Source organism: Protomyctophum parallelum, assembly GCF_964188405.1.
Source record: "Protomyctophum parallelum genome assembly, chromosome: 17".
Classification (NCBI taxonomy): Eukaryota; Metazoa; Chordata; class Actinopteri; order Myctophiformes; family Myctophidae; genus Protomyctophum; species Protomyctophum parallelum.
Window position 1 is genome coordinate 16,287,242 of NC_139719.1, and position 17,656 is coordinate 16,304,897.

At 45.5% G+C, this 17,656-nt stretch overlaps 2 protein-coding genes across 2 annotated transcripts in view; both read left to right on the forward strand.

Moving 5' to 3' along the window:
- dock1 (dedicator of cytokinesis 1) overlaps positions 1–17,656 on the forward strand; it is a 459,680-nt gene that overhangs the window by 92,246 nt on the left and 349,778 nt on the right. Inside the window, exons 17-18 of the mRNA XM_083788125.1 lie at positions 133–236; positions 4,697–4,880. Of these exons, the coding sequence (XP_083644251.1) occupies positions 133–236; positions 4,697–4,880 (288 nt within the window). The remainder of the gene's footprint in view (positions 1–132; positions 237–4,696; positions 4,881–17,656) is intronic.
- LOC310874063 (lysophosphatidic acid phosphatase type 6-like) lies at positions 743–2,032 on the forward strand (the record flags this gene model as incomplete). Its single annotated transcript, XM_083786729.1, has 1 exon — positions 743–2,032. The coding sequence occupies one exon, from the start codon at positions 743–745 to the stop codon at positions 2,030–2,032; it is 1,290 nt and encodes a 429-aa protein (XP_083642855.1).

A 17,656-nucleotide genomic window follows, 5' to 3' on the forward strand; every position in this document is an offset into this window, starting at 1 on the left:
CTATATATATATATATATATATATACTGTATAAATCTATATTTTTTAATAATCAATTCAATTGAGAAGATGTTGCAGCCCTAACTCCTGTCTGTCTGTCTGTCTGTCTGTCTGCCTGCCTGCCTGCCTGCAGCCAAAGACAAATCAGAGAAGATCTTTGCTCTGTCGTTCGTTAAGCTGATGAGGTATGACGGCACCACGCTGAGAGACGGAGAACATGACCTCATCGTCTACAAGGTAACACACACACACATACACACACACACACACACACACACACACACACACACACACACACACACACACACACACACACACACACACACACACACACACACACACACACACACACACACACAAACACACACACACACACACACACACACACACACACACACACACACACACACACACACACAAAGGCCCTTTGGACATCCCCACACGTCCCAGGCACCCCACGGTTTCATTTGATAAGACGTGTGTGAACATCCTGGGCGTCATAAGTATTGCGAACAGGGTTTCCCCCTTGATGGCGGCGCTTTGAGTTGTATGTGATGTCAGAGTGATGTCAGACCGAAGAATCTATATAACAGCGTACTGACGCACATACTGAGCTAGTGCGTGAGAAAGGAACGCTCAGAGAGGCATTGATGTTGGATGTTGATTGATGCATACACAGAATTTTGACCTTAAGGCTGTAGTAACTAACCACTCATCAACCGGTCTAGCGTAGAACATTTGTAATGAAGAATCTCTGGACCAAGGTGAGCCTGCTGGGTCTGTTCTCAGCGGTGTTTGGCTCTGGACTGTGGTCACATCAGCAGCAACGGGAGATCTCCTTAAATCACCCCTCCTCCCCCTACGAGCTCCGCCTGGTCCAGGTGCTGTTTCGCCACGGGGCCAGAACCCCGCTGTGGACCCTCCCCGACGTGGTCCCGGAGGCCCAGTGGAAGCCGGGGCCTCTCCTGCAGCCTCCGGCCCACACCCTGGTGCCCTACGTGGTGAGGGACCTGCTGGGAGGCCCCCAGCCCCCGTCCCCCTGGGAGGAGCGCCTCCGCGGGGGGCCCCTCCTGGCGGGGGGAGCCTTCCCCGGCCAGCTGACCGCTCTGGGCATGCAGCAGGTGTACGACGTGGGGCGGAGGATGAGGAGGCGCTACGTGGAGGAGGAGAGCCCCGCCTTCCTGGGCGCCACCTTCAGCCCCGAGCAGGTCTACGTCCGCTCCACCAACATGGCGAGGACCATCGGGTCGGCCCGCTGTCTGGTCGCGGGCCTGTTCGACCGCCACGCCCAGGAAGTCGTTCCCATCGCCACGACGGACGCAGAGTCCGAGATCCTCATGCCGAACCACCAGGCGTGCGAGCTGTTGCAGCACGTCGACAAGGGGCGGTGGGCGGAGATCGCCCTCGGCCCGGACGCCGTCCCGGGCATGGCGGCCGACCTGCGCGGCGTGCTGGACGCGATGGACGTGGCCGATTGTCACCGGAGCAGCAGCGGCTTCGTCGCCATCAGGGACGACATGGTGGCCAGAGCGACGCACGGCCTGCCGCTGCCGGCCGCGCTGGAGGACGAGGCGACCAGGGACATGGTGGAGCGGCGGGCTGTGGACGCCATGCTCCTCCTCTACCAGCCCGAGGGACGCCCAGAGGACTGCACGGTGAGGCTGTGCGTGGGGCCGCTCCTCAGAACCATGGTGGACAACATGGAGGACAAGCTGGCGTCCAGGTCCGACGCCGCCGACGCCAGGAGGCTCATCTTGTACTCGGCGCACGACACCACCCTGATGCCCTGCCTGATGGCTCTGGGGATCTTCGACGGGCGCTGGCCGCCGTACGCCGCCGACCTGGCGCTGGAGCTGCACCGGCACCGCCAGACGGGCGACGCCTTCGTCAAGGTCTCCTATCTGGGCCGCGACCAGCTGCTGCCGGGCTGCAGCGGCGTCTACTGTCCACTAGGGGAGTTCAAGAAGGTGCTGTCGGCCTACTCCCTGAGCGCTGAGCAGTACAGCGACATGTGCTCAATCCCTAAAGGATAAACTTCCAAAGACAGTTCTGGGAAGGGGAAAAAATTTAAAAAAGGATGTCTCAATGGATCCAGGTTATTTTTAGTCACAGGCTCTTGTTAATATGTCTCATTGAGTAAATAGTTTAAAAAAAACATGTACATTATGTGCATTTGTCCCTTGTTGATTACGTCGACTGAAACTATGACGAAAAGTGTTCTTCGACTACCTTTTTTCACTGACGGAAACGGAAAGGAAATAAGCTATGATGACTAAAACTAAGACTAAACATAGTGAAAAAAGAGATCCAGTATAAATAAAAGCACAAGTCATTTTACACTTGTTTGCATGCTGCAAATAGCCAATCTACATTATGGCGCCATGAAGGCCAAAAATACATTTAGTCCACTAAATAAATAGATTTAGTCAACTAAAACTAAATGAAGTTTCATTCCAATGACTGACTAAAATAAAAATGTATGTTTTGCGGTGGGATTCCACACCATCTCTCCATATTCGTAGCCTACATGGAGGTCCTTATATTGGGTTTGATGTCATGCTGTATGTCAATCTATATATGAACCTTTATTGAGAAAGGATATCTCCTTGAGATGTATCATCTCATTTTCGAGGGGGTCCAGCAACATACAGAGCAATACATTAGACAGAAACATTACAAAGTACATATTGAAGATAAGTGCGGGCAGAAAAGCGTTAGACGGCAAAGGTGATTGGCCAGAATGACGTTTGTGATGATTTGATTGGCTGAGCATGGTGGAATGTGAAGCTGTATGATGATAAGAGGGCCCCTCACTTCACACGGGTGTGATTTCTTCTTATTATTTTTTGCAAATGATTATTTTGTAAATAAAAGTTTTTGCATGAGGAAGGGTCAGGTCTTTCTACGTTCACACAAAGGTGCTATCTGTGGTTGCTATAGCCTCGGAAACCCAGACGCTTTTATTTCCAGGGAGAAAAAATAAAAGTCTGCTGGGACCGAGTCCATTTCAATTCGGCATAGAGTAGCGCAAACGTCGCTCACTCTCTGCTGATTTCTGATCGTCTGCACCTTTGTTAAATTGACGCACACACGTACACACTACACACACACAGTCACACTCCTCTCTCTCTCTCTGTCTCTCTAATTAATTAGTCTCATGTCGCGCAGCTGCGTCTAGATTCTCCCAGCGGATCCTGCCGGGAGCTGCAGTGCCTATGCCATAGAAAGCATAGGTGGAGCCCAGGCTATGGTTGCTATAACAACGCATTCAAACCTGGACTGGACTGTTACTTGGAAATGGGAAAGAAAATAGCCTGTGATCCAATGTACGTAGTTATTTAGTCACAAGCTGAAAAAAGATATAGAAGACAACGCTGATATGGAGTGCAGTGTCGTCACTCCCCCAGCCACACACACACACACACACACACACACACACAAATCAAATTAGTTTCCAATTAAAAACTGCCTGTATAATGACACCTTTGTGTTGGCCCTCTCGTTCCGTGTTAATTAACCCATTCAGACCTGGAGGACGATTCTACAAATGTCTTCTAAATCTTGACAGTTTTCTGAAAAACCCATGTTTCTATGTCAGTGGTTCTCAAATATTTTCATGTCGAGGCAAAATTATATATAATTGGCCGCTGACCCCCATCTGAAAATATGTTCTTCCAGGAACCCCCCCTAGAAGCAAAGATTTGAGTTAAAAACTTTCGCTGTGAAAGAATATATATTCAAAGATTTGCACAACATTTTCACAATTTTTCAAAAACAGCAGATCCACGTAGCCGCGCTGTGAGCTTGTAGATCTGCTATTTTTCAATAGATAAAGTATAACATAATTCTTCAAACGCCAAAAGGCGTATCCCGTCCAGAATGGCTTAAATAGTTAACACAAGAGAGAATCATCCGGAATATTTAGTATTCAGTCTTGTTTTCATTGTTTTTGTGGGGGGTTTCAGCCAGGGAGAGTGTGTCTGTTTCTGTTATGTATGCCAGTTAATTATTCATCGCCTGTTCATAAAGACTGAGAAATTAGCTACTTATTTATTTTTAACTGGGTATTTTACCTATTTTTTTAGGGCCTATACATAGCTTTTCACCCCGTCACGTCTCACATTTGCCATTGACAATGAAAGGAGAATTCACGTCATGTGTGCCTGAAACCATTGTATGTAAAAAGTGTGGCCAAAGAGTGTGATGCACTTCCCATCACAGTCATAACTGCAGCCTCACTCCCAATATTCTGCCGTAGTCTGAAAACCCACCTCTTCAGACTCCACCATGGCCCGTAGCACTTGCCCTAGCCTAGCCCCTTAGATAGCATTTTATGTCGACTTAGATAGTATTTTAGACAGACTTATAGCTTGTTACGTAGACAGCACTAGAATTGCATTTTATGTAGTCATAGCACTTTATAGTACACATGTATATTGTATAATATAGTATAGTATGTATAGTTGACATAGATACTCCACTATTACGTTCTTAGTTTATACACGATTCAACTACTTTTTATATATGTGATGTATGCCATGCTTTTGTTTTTGCTTAAATGTAAGTCGCTCTGGATCAAGAGCGTCTGCTAAATGCCTAAATTGTAAAAATAAAAATAAAATAAACACAAATCGTTAATTTCAAATCATCAATCGCCAACTAAAATGTGCTGATGGTGACGACCCGTCCGTCCACAGGCGGAGGCCAAGAAGCTGGAGGACTCGTCTCTGTACCTCAACCTGCCGGCCACCAAGCTGGAGCTGGAGGAGAAGGGCTACTCGTCCACGGGGAAGAACAACCACAGCCTGGGAACCTGCACCATCAGCAAGGACTCCTTCCAGATCTCCACCCTGGTCTGCTCCACCAAGCTCACCCAGAACGGTAAGACTGGTGTTTTTTATTTATTTATAATTTTGCAACCCAGTTTTTTCACCCAGTGCCAATTATCTAATGTAATCCTGGGCGCTACACTTCCTCTGCCAACCTGGGGGTGCAGCGGACTGACCTCATGCCTCCTAATATGCATGAGGAGTCCAAGCTGCTTCTTTTCACCTGACAGGGGGGAATTCCCCTTGCCGGACGTAGCGTTACAGGTCTTTTATATAAATTATTTCTGAAACGTCTATGGGGAAAAACGAGTTGAGCTAATGAGCTTGTAGATTTGCTACTTTTGCTACTTTTCTACTTGAATCCTGAAATTAAAAGCAAGGCTTTTTCACAGCTACATGCGACGGGTGCATAGGAGAGGGTTAAGTGCCCGACGTAATGAGAAAGAACAAACACCCGCACACTGTCTTCAAATGCAGTGAAAACATTTTTAATAGGGAAACATGGCAACGTTTCGGCCTATGCAGACTTCTTCAGGCTATCTTTATGAATCTACTTGAATCCTGAAAAGTTACAGTTTCGGACATACGGTATGATGCTTCCACCCGACATAGACAACGTGTTTTTGTTAAGATAAGTGGTTTGGTCTCCCTATCTCTCCTGCTGCTTTTTAGTGAACAGAAAATGCACTCTCAGGTCAGGACAGCAATTTAACCCCAACCAGGAGAACTGATACAGGGTAAACAAAGTGAAATTGGAAGTGATGACAAGTAAATAAGGAGACAAAGTTGGAACTGGAACACTATAAAAATTGAAGCTGATAATTAAATGGGTACTCTACCCCAATTGGATGAAATTGGCAGCCTGTCTGAAATGTCTTATCAAAGAGCTGGAGAGATGGAGGAAACCCTGTTACAGAACAAACACTACTGTATATGCCAATGATTTACTGTCATAATATAGAGCTTTAACTTTACACACACACACACACACACACACACACACACACACACACACACACACACACACACACACACACACACACACACACACACACACACACACACACACACACACACACACGCGCACACACACACACACACATGCACACGCACACGCACGTCACACGCACACACACGCACACACACGCACACACACGCACACACACACACAAGCACGCACACACACACCAAACTTTTAACCGTACAATATCCCTTACACTTGTGAGTGTGGAGCCGGGATATTAAAGGACCACTTCACCACTTTTCAACCTATCTTCATACAATAGGTCCTCACTAATAATCATGATAAAATGGCACGATTTTTTTCTACTCAGTCTGTGTCTCATAGGAGGGCTGTGGGCGGTTTAGAAACAGTCTTCCAGTGACATCATCATTAGGCAGATTATTTTTTAAACAAGATTTTTTTACAAAAATGTTTAGATTTTCATTATCGTGAGAACGATGGCTTCCATTTTCGCATTGCAACTTTTCATCACTAGAAAGCCTGCAGTTTCTATTAGCTTGTATTCCCCATCGATGATGTCACTGGAAGACGGTTTCTGAATTGCCCACAGCCCTCCTATGAGACACAGACAGAGTAGAAAAAAATTGCGCCATAATAGGTCCGCCATTAGTGAGGACCTATTATATGAAGATAGGTTGAAAAGTGGTGAAGTGGTCCTTTAAGTCGGCCAATTTTGCTGATGTGATTTCAGCGTTGGGAGCAGTTCCTAGTCCAATAATGTCAGTACCGGATGTTTTTCATTTGCAATCTCATTGCTGCGATCTTTCTCTTAATTAATGTTGTGACAGTCAGTGATCACTCTCTGATGCTCTTCAACCGTACTGGAGTTAGCTAATGGTAGCTTTCCGAGCATGCACTAGTGTTCATTGGTTTGGAGCATGCACTAGTGTTCATTGGTTTAGAGTTAGCTAATGGTAGCTTTCCGAGGATGCACTAGTGTTCATTGGTTTGGAGCATGCACTAGTGTTCATTGGTTTGGAGCATGCACTAGTGTTCATTGGTTTAGAGTTAGCTAATGGTAGCTTTCCGAGCATGCACTAGTGTTCATTGGTTTGGAGCATGCACTAGTGTTCATTGGTTTGGAGCATGCACTAGTGTTCATTGGTTTGGAGCATGCACTAGTGTTCATTGGTTTGGAGCATGCACTAGTGTTCATTGGTTTGGAGCATGCACTAGTGTTCATTGGTTTGGAGCATGCACTAGTGTTCATTGGTTTGGAGCATGCACTAGTGTTCATTGGTTTGGAGCATGCACTAGTGTTCATTGGTTTGGAGCATGCACTAGTGTTCATTGGTTTGGAGCATGCACTAGTGTTCATTGGTTTGGAGCATGCACTAGTGTTCATTGGTTTGGAGCATGCACTAGTGTTCATTGGTTTGGAGCATGCACTAGTGTTCATTGGTTTGGAGCATGCACTAGTGTTCATTGGTTTGGAGCATGCACTAGTGTTCATTGGTTTGGAGCATGCACTAGTGTTCATTGGTTTGGAGCATGCACTAGTGTTCATTGGTTTTCAAAAGAAATGTTGTATTCCCATAACTCTGAGAGTATTCAACTGGAATGGGTCCATTTTGTTCCACGTTACAGACCTGTAAGCAGTGTTGTTTTTGGCAGCAAATTTCTATTTTAGTTTAGTCATAGTCTTTGGACTGAAACTTCATTTAGTTTTAGTCACATTTTAGTCACCTGGAATGTCTTAGTGTTAGTCTAGTTTTAGTCGACTAAATCTACAGTTGATTTAGTCGACAAAGATGTATTTTGGCGGGTCTTGATGCCGTCGTAATGAGTGTTTTTACACTTGCTGAAAATAGCTATTTTCAGCATGCAACCAAGTGTAAAATGACTTATACTGAATCTCTTGTCCACTAGTCCCTTCCTAACATTTTAGTCTAGTTTTTATTTGTCGACAAAATTGTCAGTATATTTAGTCTTAGTTTTTGTCAGTGAAAATAGGTAGTCGACGAACATTTTTCGTCTTAGTTTTAGTCGACGAAAACAACACTGCCTGTAAAGGTCCCTGGAGTCTGGACTCCACTTTGAGAACCACTGCTCTAGTTGATGAGCGAGACTTTTCACTGTAGGTTACGTCGGGTAATCGCAGTTTCAAAACGGCCATGCAAACTTTTTCATGTCAAGGACCCCCAAATTGACACTAATCCAGAGATGGTGTCAAGGACACTAACTCTGGCAGGAGCCACTCTACCGGATCCCTGCCGCCCACCCAAACGAACTTTGACTCACAAGTCTATACAAAAACGGCCGATCCGAGGCAAGATGTAAAGATTGATTCTATGTCGACAGACAAAATTAAATTGACCTTTTCACAGTATTTCCAGGACTCAAATATGACTTACTATGCTGCGTGCTTACCGCTCTAACCTTCGGGGATTAAACTTTTTGGCTTCATGCTACAGTACGTAGTACGTACATCTCTCTACATCTGCTCTTCATGATATTGGTCTGTCCCTGCACTAGTTTCAGCCATGCAGGCAGTGGTGGGAGACGTACTGGCCTGACCTCGAAATTAAAAAAATAAATCTTCTAAATCCTTCAGTTTTCTGAAATAAATATTTTCATGATTTTTCAAAAATAGCAGACCTATAAGCTCGTAGCGCGCCACTCGGTGGCGCGCTATGAGTTTGTAGATTTGCTATTTTCCAATAGCTAAATTATAACATAATGTTTAAAACACCAAAAGGGGTTCCCGCCCAAAATGGGTTAAGTCAAAGTAGCAATAACCACAACGAAGACATTCTCTTGTGTATGAGAGTGGAAGGCCTGTTTTCAAAATGTTACATGAGTATAAGTACAATGGTTTAGGGTTCAAAATATACTTTTAAGTAGAACATGTAGAAGTACTCAGTATGCAGAAGGTCTCATTTAACTATTTTTCATGAATAGCCGAGGAATGTGGATCAATTGGTTAATGCAATAAGACACAAGAGGTCTCAGGTTACCTGGTATTTTATAATGGCTGGGAGGTGTAGTGAGACACGACGCGTAGCGGAGTGTCTCCGACCCTTTCAGCCATTATAAAACACCCGGTAAACTGGGATCTGGAGTGGCTTATTGCTTTTCTAAAATGGTTTACAAACATATAGCAATATTAACCTCAAAACTATTCCTAATTCACAAAAGTAGCTACACTTTGCGCCGCTTTGCGCCCACCAGAGTGAGCCACACTTCCTTGTTTTTACTCAGACGGGGGGGAATAGGAGGCGCTTGATGTTTTTACTAGGCTGCCCGGAGACACACATTCACAGTCATATGAGCGAGGGCGGTGCTTAGACGCCCGCACGGCCAGTGTTTGTATAAGGCAATCAAGTGCTCCCCTTCCCCAGTTCATCAATGTAACGCAGCTGGGAATGACATAAAAGTAGATTGAAGGTGTGGATTATCGTGATATTTACCATGGCAACCAGCCAATCAGAATCAAATCAAGTATTGGGACTAAACCGTTTTAGAATGCATGTATTAATGATCTAAGTCGGTAATAAAGTAATGGGAGGCTTTTTATTGGTTACTTGAGTAAATCTAGTTTACTTTTCACCCCCACGGTTTGAGCTCCGGTGTGCTATACTCCATCGCAGTGTGTAGTAGAGTCGTCATCTCAGTGTGTAGAATCATCTCTGGGGAGTGGGGGGCAGCTCTGTTATGTTTACTGCTGTCAGATTGGCACATAGCGCTTTTATTTCCCAGGGTGCCGAGGGGAGAGAGAGAGAGAGAGAGAGAGAGAGAGAGAGAGAGAGAGAGAGACTGAGAGACCATGTTTATTAAATCCCAGGAAATCCCCCTCTCGATCTCCAGGCCAATGGCTCACACGTCGAGGACTTTGACCCCAGCGTTGTCATCGTCTCCCCCCCCCCCCCCCCCCCAACCACTAACGTTTATACACAGACATAAACCATGGGACTCAGTGGCGGTGGGTCCAATATTTAGACATCACCGCAGAAACTGTGTTCCAGAAACTCCCCTCCCTCAACAAGCCCACCGCGACGGCTCTGTGTTCCAAGCCACAGCTATGACCCCACAGCCTCCACGGCTCTGTGTTCCAAGCCACAGCCATGACCCCACAGCCTCCACGGCTCTGTGTTCCAAGCCACAGCCATGACCCCACAGCCTCCACGGCTCTGTGTTCCAAGCCACAGCCATGACCCCACAGCCTCCACGGCTCTGTGTTCCAAGCCACAGCCATGACCCCACAGCCTCCACGGCTCTGTGTTCCAAGCCACAGCCAAGACCCCACAGCCTCCACAGCTCTGTGTTCCAAGCCACAGCCATGACCCCACAGCCTCCACGGCTCTGTGTTCCAAGCCACAGCCAAGACCCCACAGCCTCCACGGCTCTGTGTTCCAAGCCACAGCCATGACCCCACAGCCTCCACGGCTCTGTGTTCCAAGCCACAGCTATGACCCCACAGCCTCCACGGCTCTGTGTTCCAAGCCACAGCCATGACCCCACAGCCTCCACGGCTCTGTGTTCCAAGCCACAGCCAAGACCCCACAGCCTCCACGGCTCTGTGTTCCAAGCCACAGCCATGACCCCACAGCCTCCACGGCTCTGTGTTCCAAGCCACAGCCAAGACCCCACAGCCTCCACGGCTCTGTGTTCCAAGCCACAGCCATGACCCCACAGCCTCCACGGCTCTGTGTTCCAAGCCACAGCCAAGACCCCACAGCCTCCACGGCTCTGTGTTCCAAGCCACAGCTATGACCCCACAGCCTCCACGGCTCTGTGTTCCAAGCCACAGCCATGACCCCACAGCCTCCACGGCTCTGTGTTCCAAGCCACAGCCATGACCCCACAGCCTCCACGGCTCTGTGTTCCAAGCCCCAGCCATGACCCCACAGCCTCCACGGCTCTGTGTTCCAAGCCACAGCCAAGACCCCACAGCCTCCACGGCTCTGTGTTCCAAGCCACAGCCATGACCCCACAGCCTCCACGGCTCTCACTGTGGAATGTGTGTGATGCTTATAGGGCTGAATGCGGGGGCGCTCTCACTGTCTCTCTCTCTCTCTCCCACGGTGACACTGTTGTACAGACCAGTGGTGGATAGTAACTGATTACATTTGAAGTACACTGAACTACTGTAAGTACTGTATACAAGTACATAAGTAAAAAAAAGTAGGTACTTTTACAATTAACAATGTAGGCATTTAGGGTATAAATTAATTTATACTTTTACCCCACAGCATCTCTGGGTACTTTTGTTTGTCCACTACTATATTTTTTTTTTTGAAAAGTTTACTTACCAATTACTTTGCATATTTACGTAGGTTATGATTACAAAACCTTAAACTTTGGATATTCAAATTGCGTAACGTTGCGTTGTGACTGTGAGCATGTAGAACTGCTATGGAAAAAATGTACAGTATAGTAGGTCCCGCAGCTAAATGATAGTTTGAAACCAATGACCTGTAACTCTGTAACCCTGTGAGTTTGCATCCATTAGTACACTCTCAGAGTTAAATTAATATTGATGTTACAAATATAAATTGGGGATTTGGGATATAGAAATGCTATTAAAATGGGGGACCGTAGCCTAATGCATGTCAAACTGGGAGTCCTTGAAATTAAACGGGTTGATAATCACTGCTAGAGCCGTAAAAATCTTCTCTTATGGGGGTCCTTGGCATATCCTACTATAAAGTCTCTGTCTGCGTGTGTGCGTGCGTGTGTGTAATGCACGTACTGTAACTCGAGAACCGTTTGACCCACCGACTTCATATTCGACACACGCCATCCACACCACCGCAGGGAGTGCAGTGCCCGGTATTGAGTCGGTCGGACCCACGGTTCTCCAGCGCGGCCAGTCTGATGCAGAGGCTGATGTGCAAAGTACATTTACTCTTTTTCTTTTTTAAACCGCTAAGCACCCATACTAATATAATGTAATCGAATTTTAAAGCGTTTCGTTTCTTAGTTGCAGTTTTACTTTTATCCCATTTTGGGGCAGGAACCCCTTTTGGTGTTTTAAAGCATTTATGTTATGCTTTAGCTATTGAAAAATAGCAGATCTACAAGCTCATAGCGCGCCACTGAGTGCCGCACTACGAGCTTGTAGGTCTGCTATTTTTGAAAAATCGTGAAAATGTGGTGCAAATCATTGAATATTTATTCTTTCACAGCGAACGTTTTTAACTAAAATCTTTGCTTCCGAGGGGGTCCCTGGAACAACATATTTTCAGATGGGGGTCGGTATATCATTTTTTAGGGGCATTGGCCATTGACATGAAATATTGAGCACCAGAGGCTATAGTGAGCATTACAGGCCAGTGTTCTATTAAATTCACACAATTCAAAACTCCCCTAACTAAGAAACACTGCTTCTCATTGTGGGGTCTGGCCGGCCCCGGGGTTCTTTTGAAGCGTTCCAGAGGGTGGTCTCCATGCAGCAACATGATGATTAGTGCTGTGCACTACACACAGAACCAGATCAATCAGGAAAGGTCCATTTGGTTCCATTTGTACACTCTTGTGCCACCCCTTACCCCTTATCCCTAAACTTATTTGCCATTCTTTACTATTTTAACACATTTTAACTAGCCAATCAGCTTCGACATGTTGTGAGCTTGTAGATCAGCTATTACTACGTGCATGTGTGTGTGTGTGTGTGTGTGTGTGTGTGTGTGTGTGCGTGCAAGGTTTGTGCCGCCACTCAGCCCACCACACCTATGTCGCACCGTCGATCCGAACGGTATGCCCTTTATGGAGATCTCTCCCGGGTCGTGACAAATCATGACAACAAACACAATTTTTTTGGGCCGACAAATAATTGGAAAGAAGAAAAAACAGTTTACGGGCCGGCACTTTTTGATTTGAATGATTTCCTGGGCCTGTTGTCATCAAACGCTCTATACATTACTAATTATACAAAAACCTTTGCTAATAAATGTAATACATTATTTGTCAATATATGTGAATATTAAAAAGAAATTATATTCACATATGTCAGGCGTTTTGAAAATAGCCTTTCTACAAGCTAACAATGCATCACAATGCGACTGTTTTAGAAATCAATCCAGCCGCCCACACTTTACCACTGGAGCTCTCTCTCTCTCTCTCTCTCTCTCTCTCTCTCTCTCTCTCTCATTTTCCCTTTTGTGCTTTTGGTTGCTTTAACCCATTAAGACCTTGAACGCATCTTTCTCACTTAACAGCTTTAACCATTATTTGAAACTTTAGCTATTCTTTCACAGCGAACATTTTTAACTCAAATCTTTGCTTCTGTGGGGTCCCTGGTACAAAACGTTTCCAGATGGGAGTCGGAGGCCGACTACTTGTGGGGGTCCTTGACATGAAATAGTTTGAGCACCACTGACAAGATTTAGAAGACTTTTGTAGCATCGGGTCCTCAGGTCTTAATGGGTTTAATGTGTGTTTGAACGATGAATGCGGGAGTGTGTGTGTGTGTGTGTGTGTGTGTGTGTGTTCCAGGGGGAACCTCCCCCGTCCGCTCCTGCTATTTTTTTACCTGGACCGTTTGCGATAATTTTCTAGGCACCGCTGGGTCGCTGGGAATTCAGAGGGCCTCGTGACTCTGCCGCGAGTTTGATTAAATGCAGGTGTGTGTGTGTGCGTGCGTGCACACACGTGTACGTGTTGCATGTGTGTCCGACCGTGCGTGGTGTTGATTACCTTATCCCACGCCAAAAGCTCAGGGAAAAGTGTTGAATTCTTTAATAATCGGAGGCAGATCCAATTTGATTCTAACTGTGCTGGAGAGTACCTGCTTTATTAAAATGTGGAGGCTCCTACCCAAATACTTAGTCATTCATCTATCCACTCATGCACCCACCTACTCAACAAACCCCCCCCCCCCCTCCCCCATGCCTGCCAACCCCCCCACCCTTATTTGTGATGACTGGCACCGACTTTCTAACCCCACATAATACTTAGCACCAAACCCATTTTTTAAACATTATTTTGGTCTGCTTTTCTTTGCCGTTTTGAACCTATTTTATAGGTACAGTGGAGAGAGACGGAGAGAGAGTTTTAGGGACGCGACTTGCAGCAAATGGTACGGCCAACCTGGAATTAAACCGGGGGCTCACTGTCAGGCAATTGATGGTGCCTGACAGTGATGGTGGTACCATGGTGGTATTCACCCTAACCACTCAGATTAGGTACCATGGTGGTACGCACCCTAAGCACTCAGATTTCAGTGATGGTGGTACCATGGTGGTATGCACCCTAACCACTCAGATTTCAGTGATGGTGGTACCATGGTGGTATGCACTATGCACCCTAACCACTCAGATTTCAGTGATGGTGGTACCATGGTGGTATGCACTATGCACCCTAACCACTCAGATTTCAGTGATGGTGGTACCATGGTGGTATGCACTATGCACCCTAACCACTCAGATTTCAGTGATGGTGGTACCATGGTGGTATGCACTATGCACCCTAACCACTCAGATTTCGGGTCACCCCACCCATGCCTAAACTTCACCCGGTTCATGACGGGAACCCTTTTTGGTGTTTTAAGCATTATGTTATACTTCAGCTATTGAAAAAAATAGCAGATCTACAAGCTCGTAGCACGCCACCGAGAGCCGCGCTAAGAGCTTGTAGATCTGCTATTTTTTTTTTAATCGTGAAAATGTGGCGCAAATCTTTGATTATATTATATTCTTGCAGAGCGAACGTTTTTTAACTCAAATATTTGTCAATGGGTGGGGGTCCCTGAAAAAAACATATTTTCAGATGGGGGGTCCGCGGCCAAATTCAGATAATTCTGGCGGTTGAGCACCACTGGCATAGAAACATATATTTTTCAGAAAACCTTTAGGATTTAGAAGACTTTAAAAAAAGAAAATCTGTCACAGTCCTAAATAGGTTAACCATACTAACAATCCCTAACTTAAAGGATCATGCCAGCAACCTGACGTGTTTATTCCTACGTCTCTGACTCACAATATACTAGACATTGATTTCTGCTGTTAGATTTCTGAGGAGGCCTGTAGACTCTGTTCATTTGGGTTTGGTGATTCAATTTGCAGACTTGCTTGGGCTAGGTAAACCAACAAGCTAAACATTTTAAAGCATGGATTGATGTGAATGATCTGTTTGAAAGTATACTCTAGAGAACACATTGATTTATGCGTTGCTGAATCAAACGGCCTTTACTTCTTAAATTATTCAGCTAAGTTTGGTTGTTGTTGATGATGTTTTAATGATTATGGAGAAATGGTAAACATACACAAAATCTAAAAGTAAAGTAAAGCCATTCAACACAAACCTGTGTTGAATACTGTTTATGTATGATATGGATGTTGCTGTGAATAGATAATGACATATTAATATTTTAAGTCTTTGACAATTCTTGCTCAAAATAGGAAGTGGTTCTTTCTCTGCAATATTCACTAACATAATATTTTAATATCGGACTACATCTACGGTATACTGATACCAATATAGCTGTGATGAAAAATATCAGCTGGCCAAGGCCAACACATGACTTGTGCTCTAATTAGCATGTTCAGTGATGATGTATCCAACCATATTCTCAACTTACCACAAACACACACACACACACACACACACACACACACACACACACACACACACACACACACACAATCCTAACGGGAATCTCACAAGTGGTTTGAAGTAGTTTGAACCGAAGACATTTTTGCAGGCATGGCGTAGAGAAGCCCAGATTCTTACTTGAATGCAGTTCCCTGCGGACTGCCAGGGTCACACAGCGTCCCCCCTCGCTCACCCCACTCAAGTCTACGATGAAACCCTCTTTTTTTAATTAGGATAGATTTATGCAGTCTCTCGCCCAATGCGGCGAGTTCTTGTGGAGCGTGCTGTGGGCTCTTCCCAGGGAGTTTGCCTCGGCGTGGCACCGCGAACAGCAGACAACAAGGCAGGAGAAGTTAACAGGAATCTAATGACAGCCAGCGGAGCAGAGAGAGAGAGAGAGAGAGAGAGAGAGAGGATGGGCACTCCTTAGCATTCTGTTCCCGACCTTGAGGAAAAAGGAAGACAGAATTAATTCTACACCAAAATGAGCACTTTGAGATGCAGTTAGATTCACGTAGAGAGACAGACTGATATGCGGTTATTCGGCAATTATGCAGCCGATGTGTCCCGATGTGTTACTAATAACCCGTTTCAACCTGTTTCTGGCATGGCATGATCTGGGTGAACGTCTGCAGATCTACAAGCTTGCGTTGTGAACTTGTCGATGAGCTATGTGTGAATGTTCTATTTTGGACAATCTTGACTCAAATAAAAAAATCACACCCGTGTGAACTGAGTGGTGCAACTCCCCTATCTCTTTCTCCCCCCCCCCCCCCCCCCCCCCCCCTCTCCTCTCTCTCTCTCATTAGCAGGCAACAGTACAGCACTATCTCTCTCTGTTTCTGGCACAACAGCGCCCCTACTGGTACTAATAGTCATACTCGTGCTCATTAACGTCACATACATAGACGGACGACACATAGGTGAACACGGACATTGCTGTTCCTTGGAGTGGTTGCACCACTCAAAAGAAATCCCAAAATTGCATAAGAATTGATTTTGTACTTTTCTGACAATATATCTGTCAATTGATAGTCTGGGACTCTCCAGCTCTTTGGTGAATAGAAAAGGCATATCCAGGTCAGGATACCAATTGTATCCAATCAGGAGACTAGAACTCACAATAGGATACAGGGTAAAAAAAAAACAGGTGAAATTGGAATTGATGACTTGAAGAAAATAGCAGACAACTTTGGAACTGGAACACTACAAAAGATGTTTTCCGTTAAATGGGCACTCTCTCCTGTTTTGCTGAAATTGGCAACCCACCAGAAAATGTATTTTCGGTCTTATTAAAGAACTGGAGAGACAGAGAGACTCCCGTCACAGAACAAACACTCTACTCCTATCACGATACTGTATAGAGCTGTAGACCTTTTGTCTTAGCCAAACATATCACTACTTAAATACAGCAATACTGCAGTGTAATTATGCGTGAACTCACTTTAATGTATTTAGAAGGCCAATTAAAGCAGTGGGGGGAGAGAAAACAGCCAGCGAAACTCGTGGTTTGGAATAAACAAACATTCAAATGTTAATGTGAAATCCTATTACATTTCAATTGGCAACGTAATTTATTCCCTCGGAATTAGTCACTCCTCTGCTTCTGCTTTCCATCTGTTGGGGTTCTGGGGTTTCCAGTTCCAGAACCAGCTGCTGTTTGTCACGTCTAAATCACTCTGCCATTGCCTTTCTAAATGCCCGACTTATACGTCGCCATACGACGGAGTGAACCGTGAACACAGCAGATCTGCATGCTCGCAGCGCGTCTCTCAGCTTGTAGATCTGCTGTGTACTGTAACTGTGTTCTGGCTCAGCTCGCAGCCAAGTCCCTGAAGTCTCTCTCGGTACAGTGCACTTTTACTGTTGCATTTTTGTATTTTGTGCGAGAGTGCATTGAGAAATGTCCTCAGAAACGCCCTTGTTTCTGTACATTTCGAGAAGTTTATTTGTAACTGAGGCATATCCCCCAAAGTACCAGGAGCGCAACTTTGTCATATCACGTCAAATAAGAACTGTGTTTCAAAAATAAACAAGTGATTGTGGTGGTTTGACTCATATGCATATAAAGAATCAAGAGAAAACGCCAACGTTACTGCCGTCGAATTATTAAACATTTCGCTAGAAACCGACGCTATGAAATATCACTGACTGACGACACAGAGACGCCTCCCTGACAATATCGCCGAGACAGTTTTATCTATTTTTGGACCACACTGCTTATATGAGACATTTTAAAATGGAACTTCTACGGCCCTGGACCAGGGGAT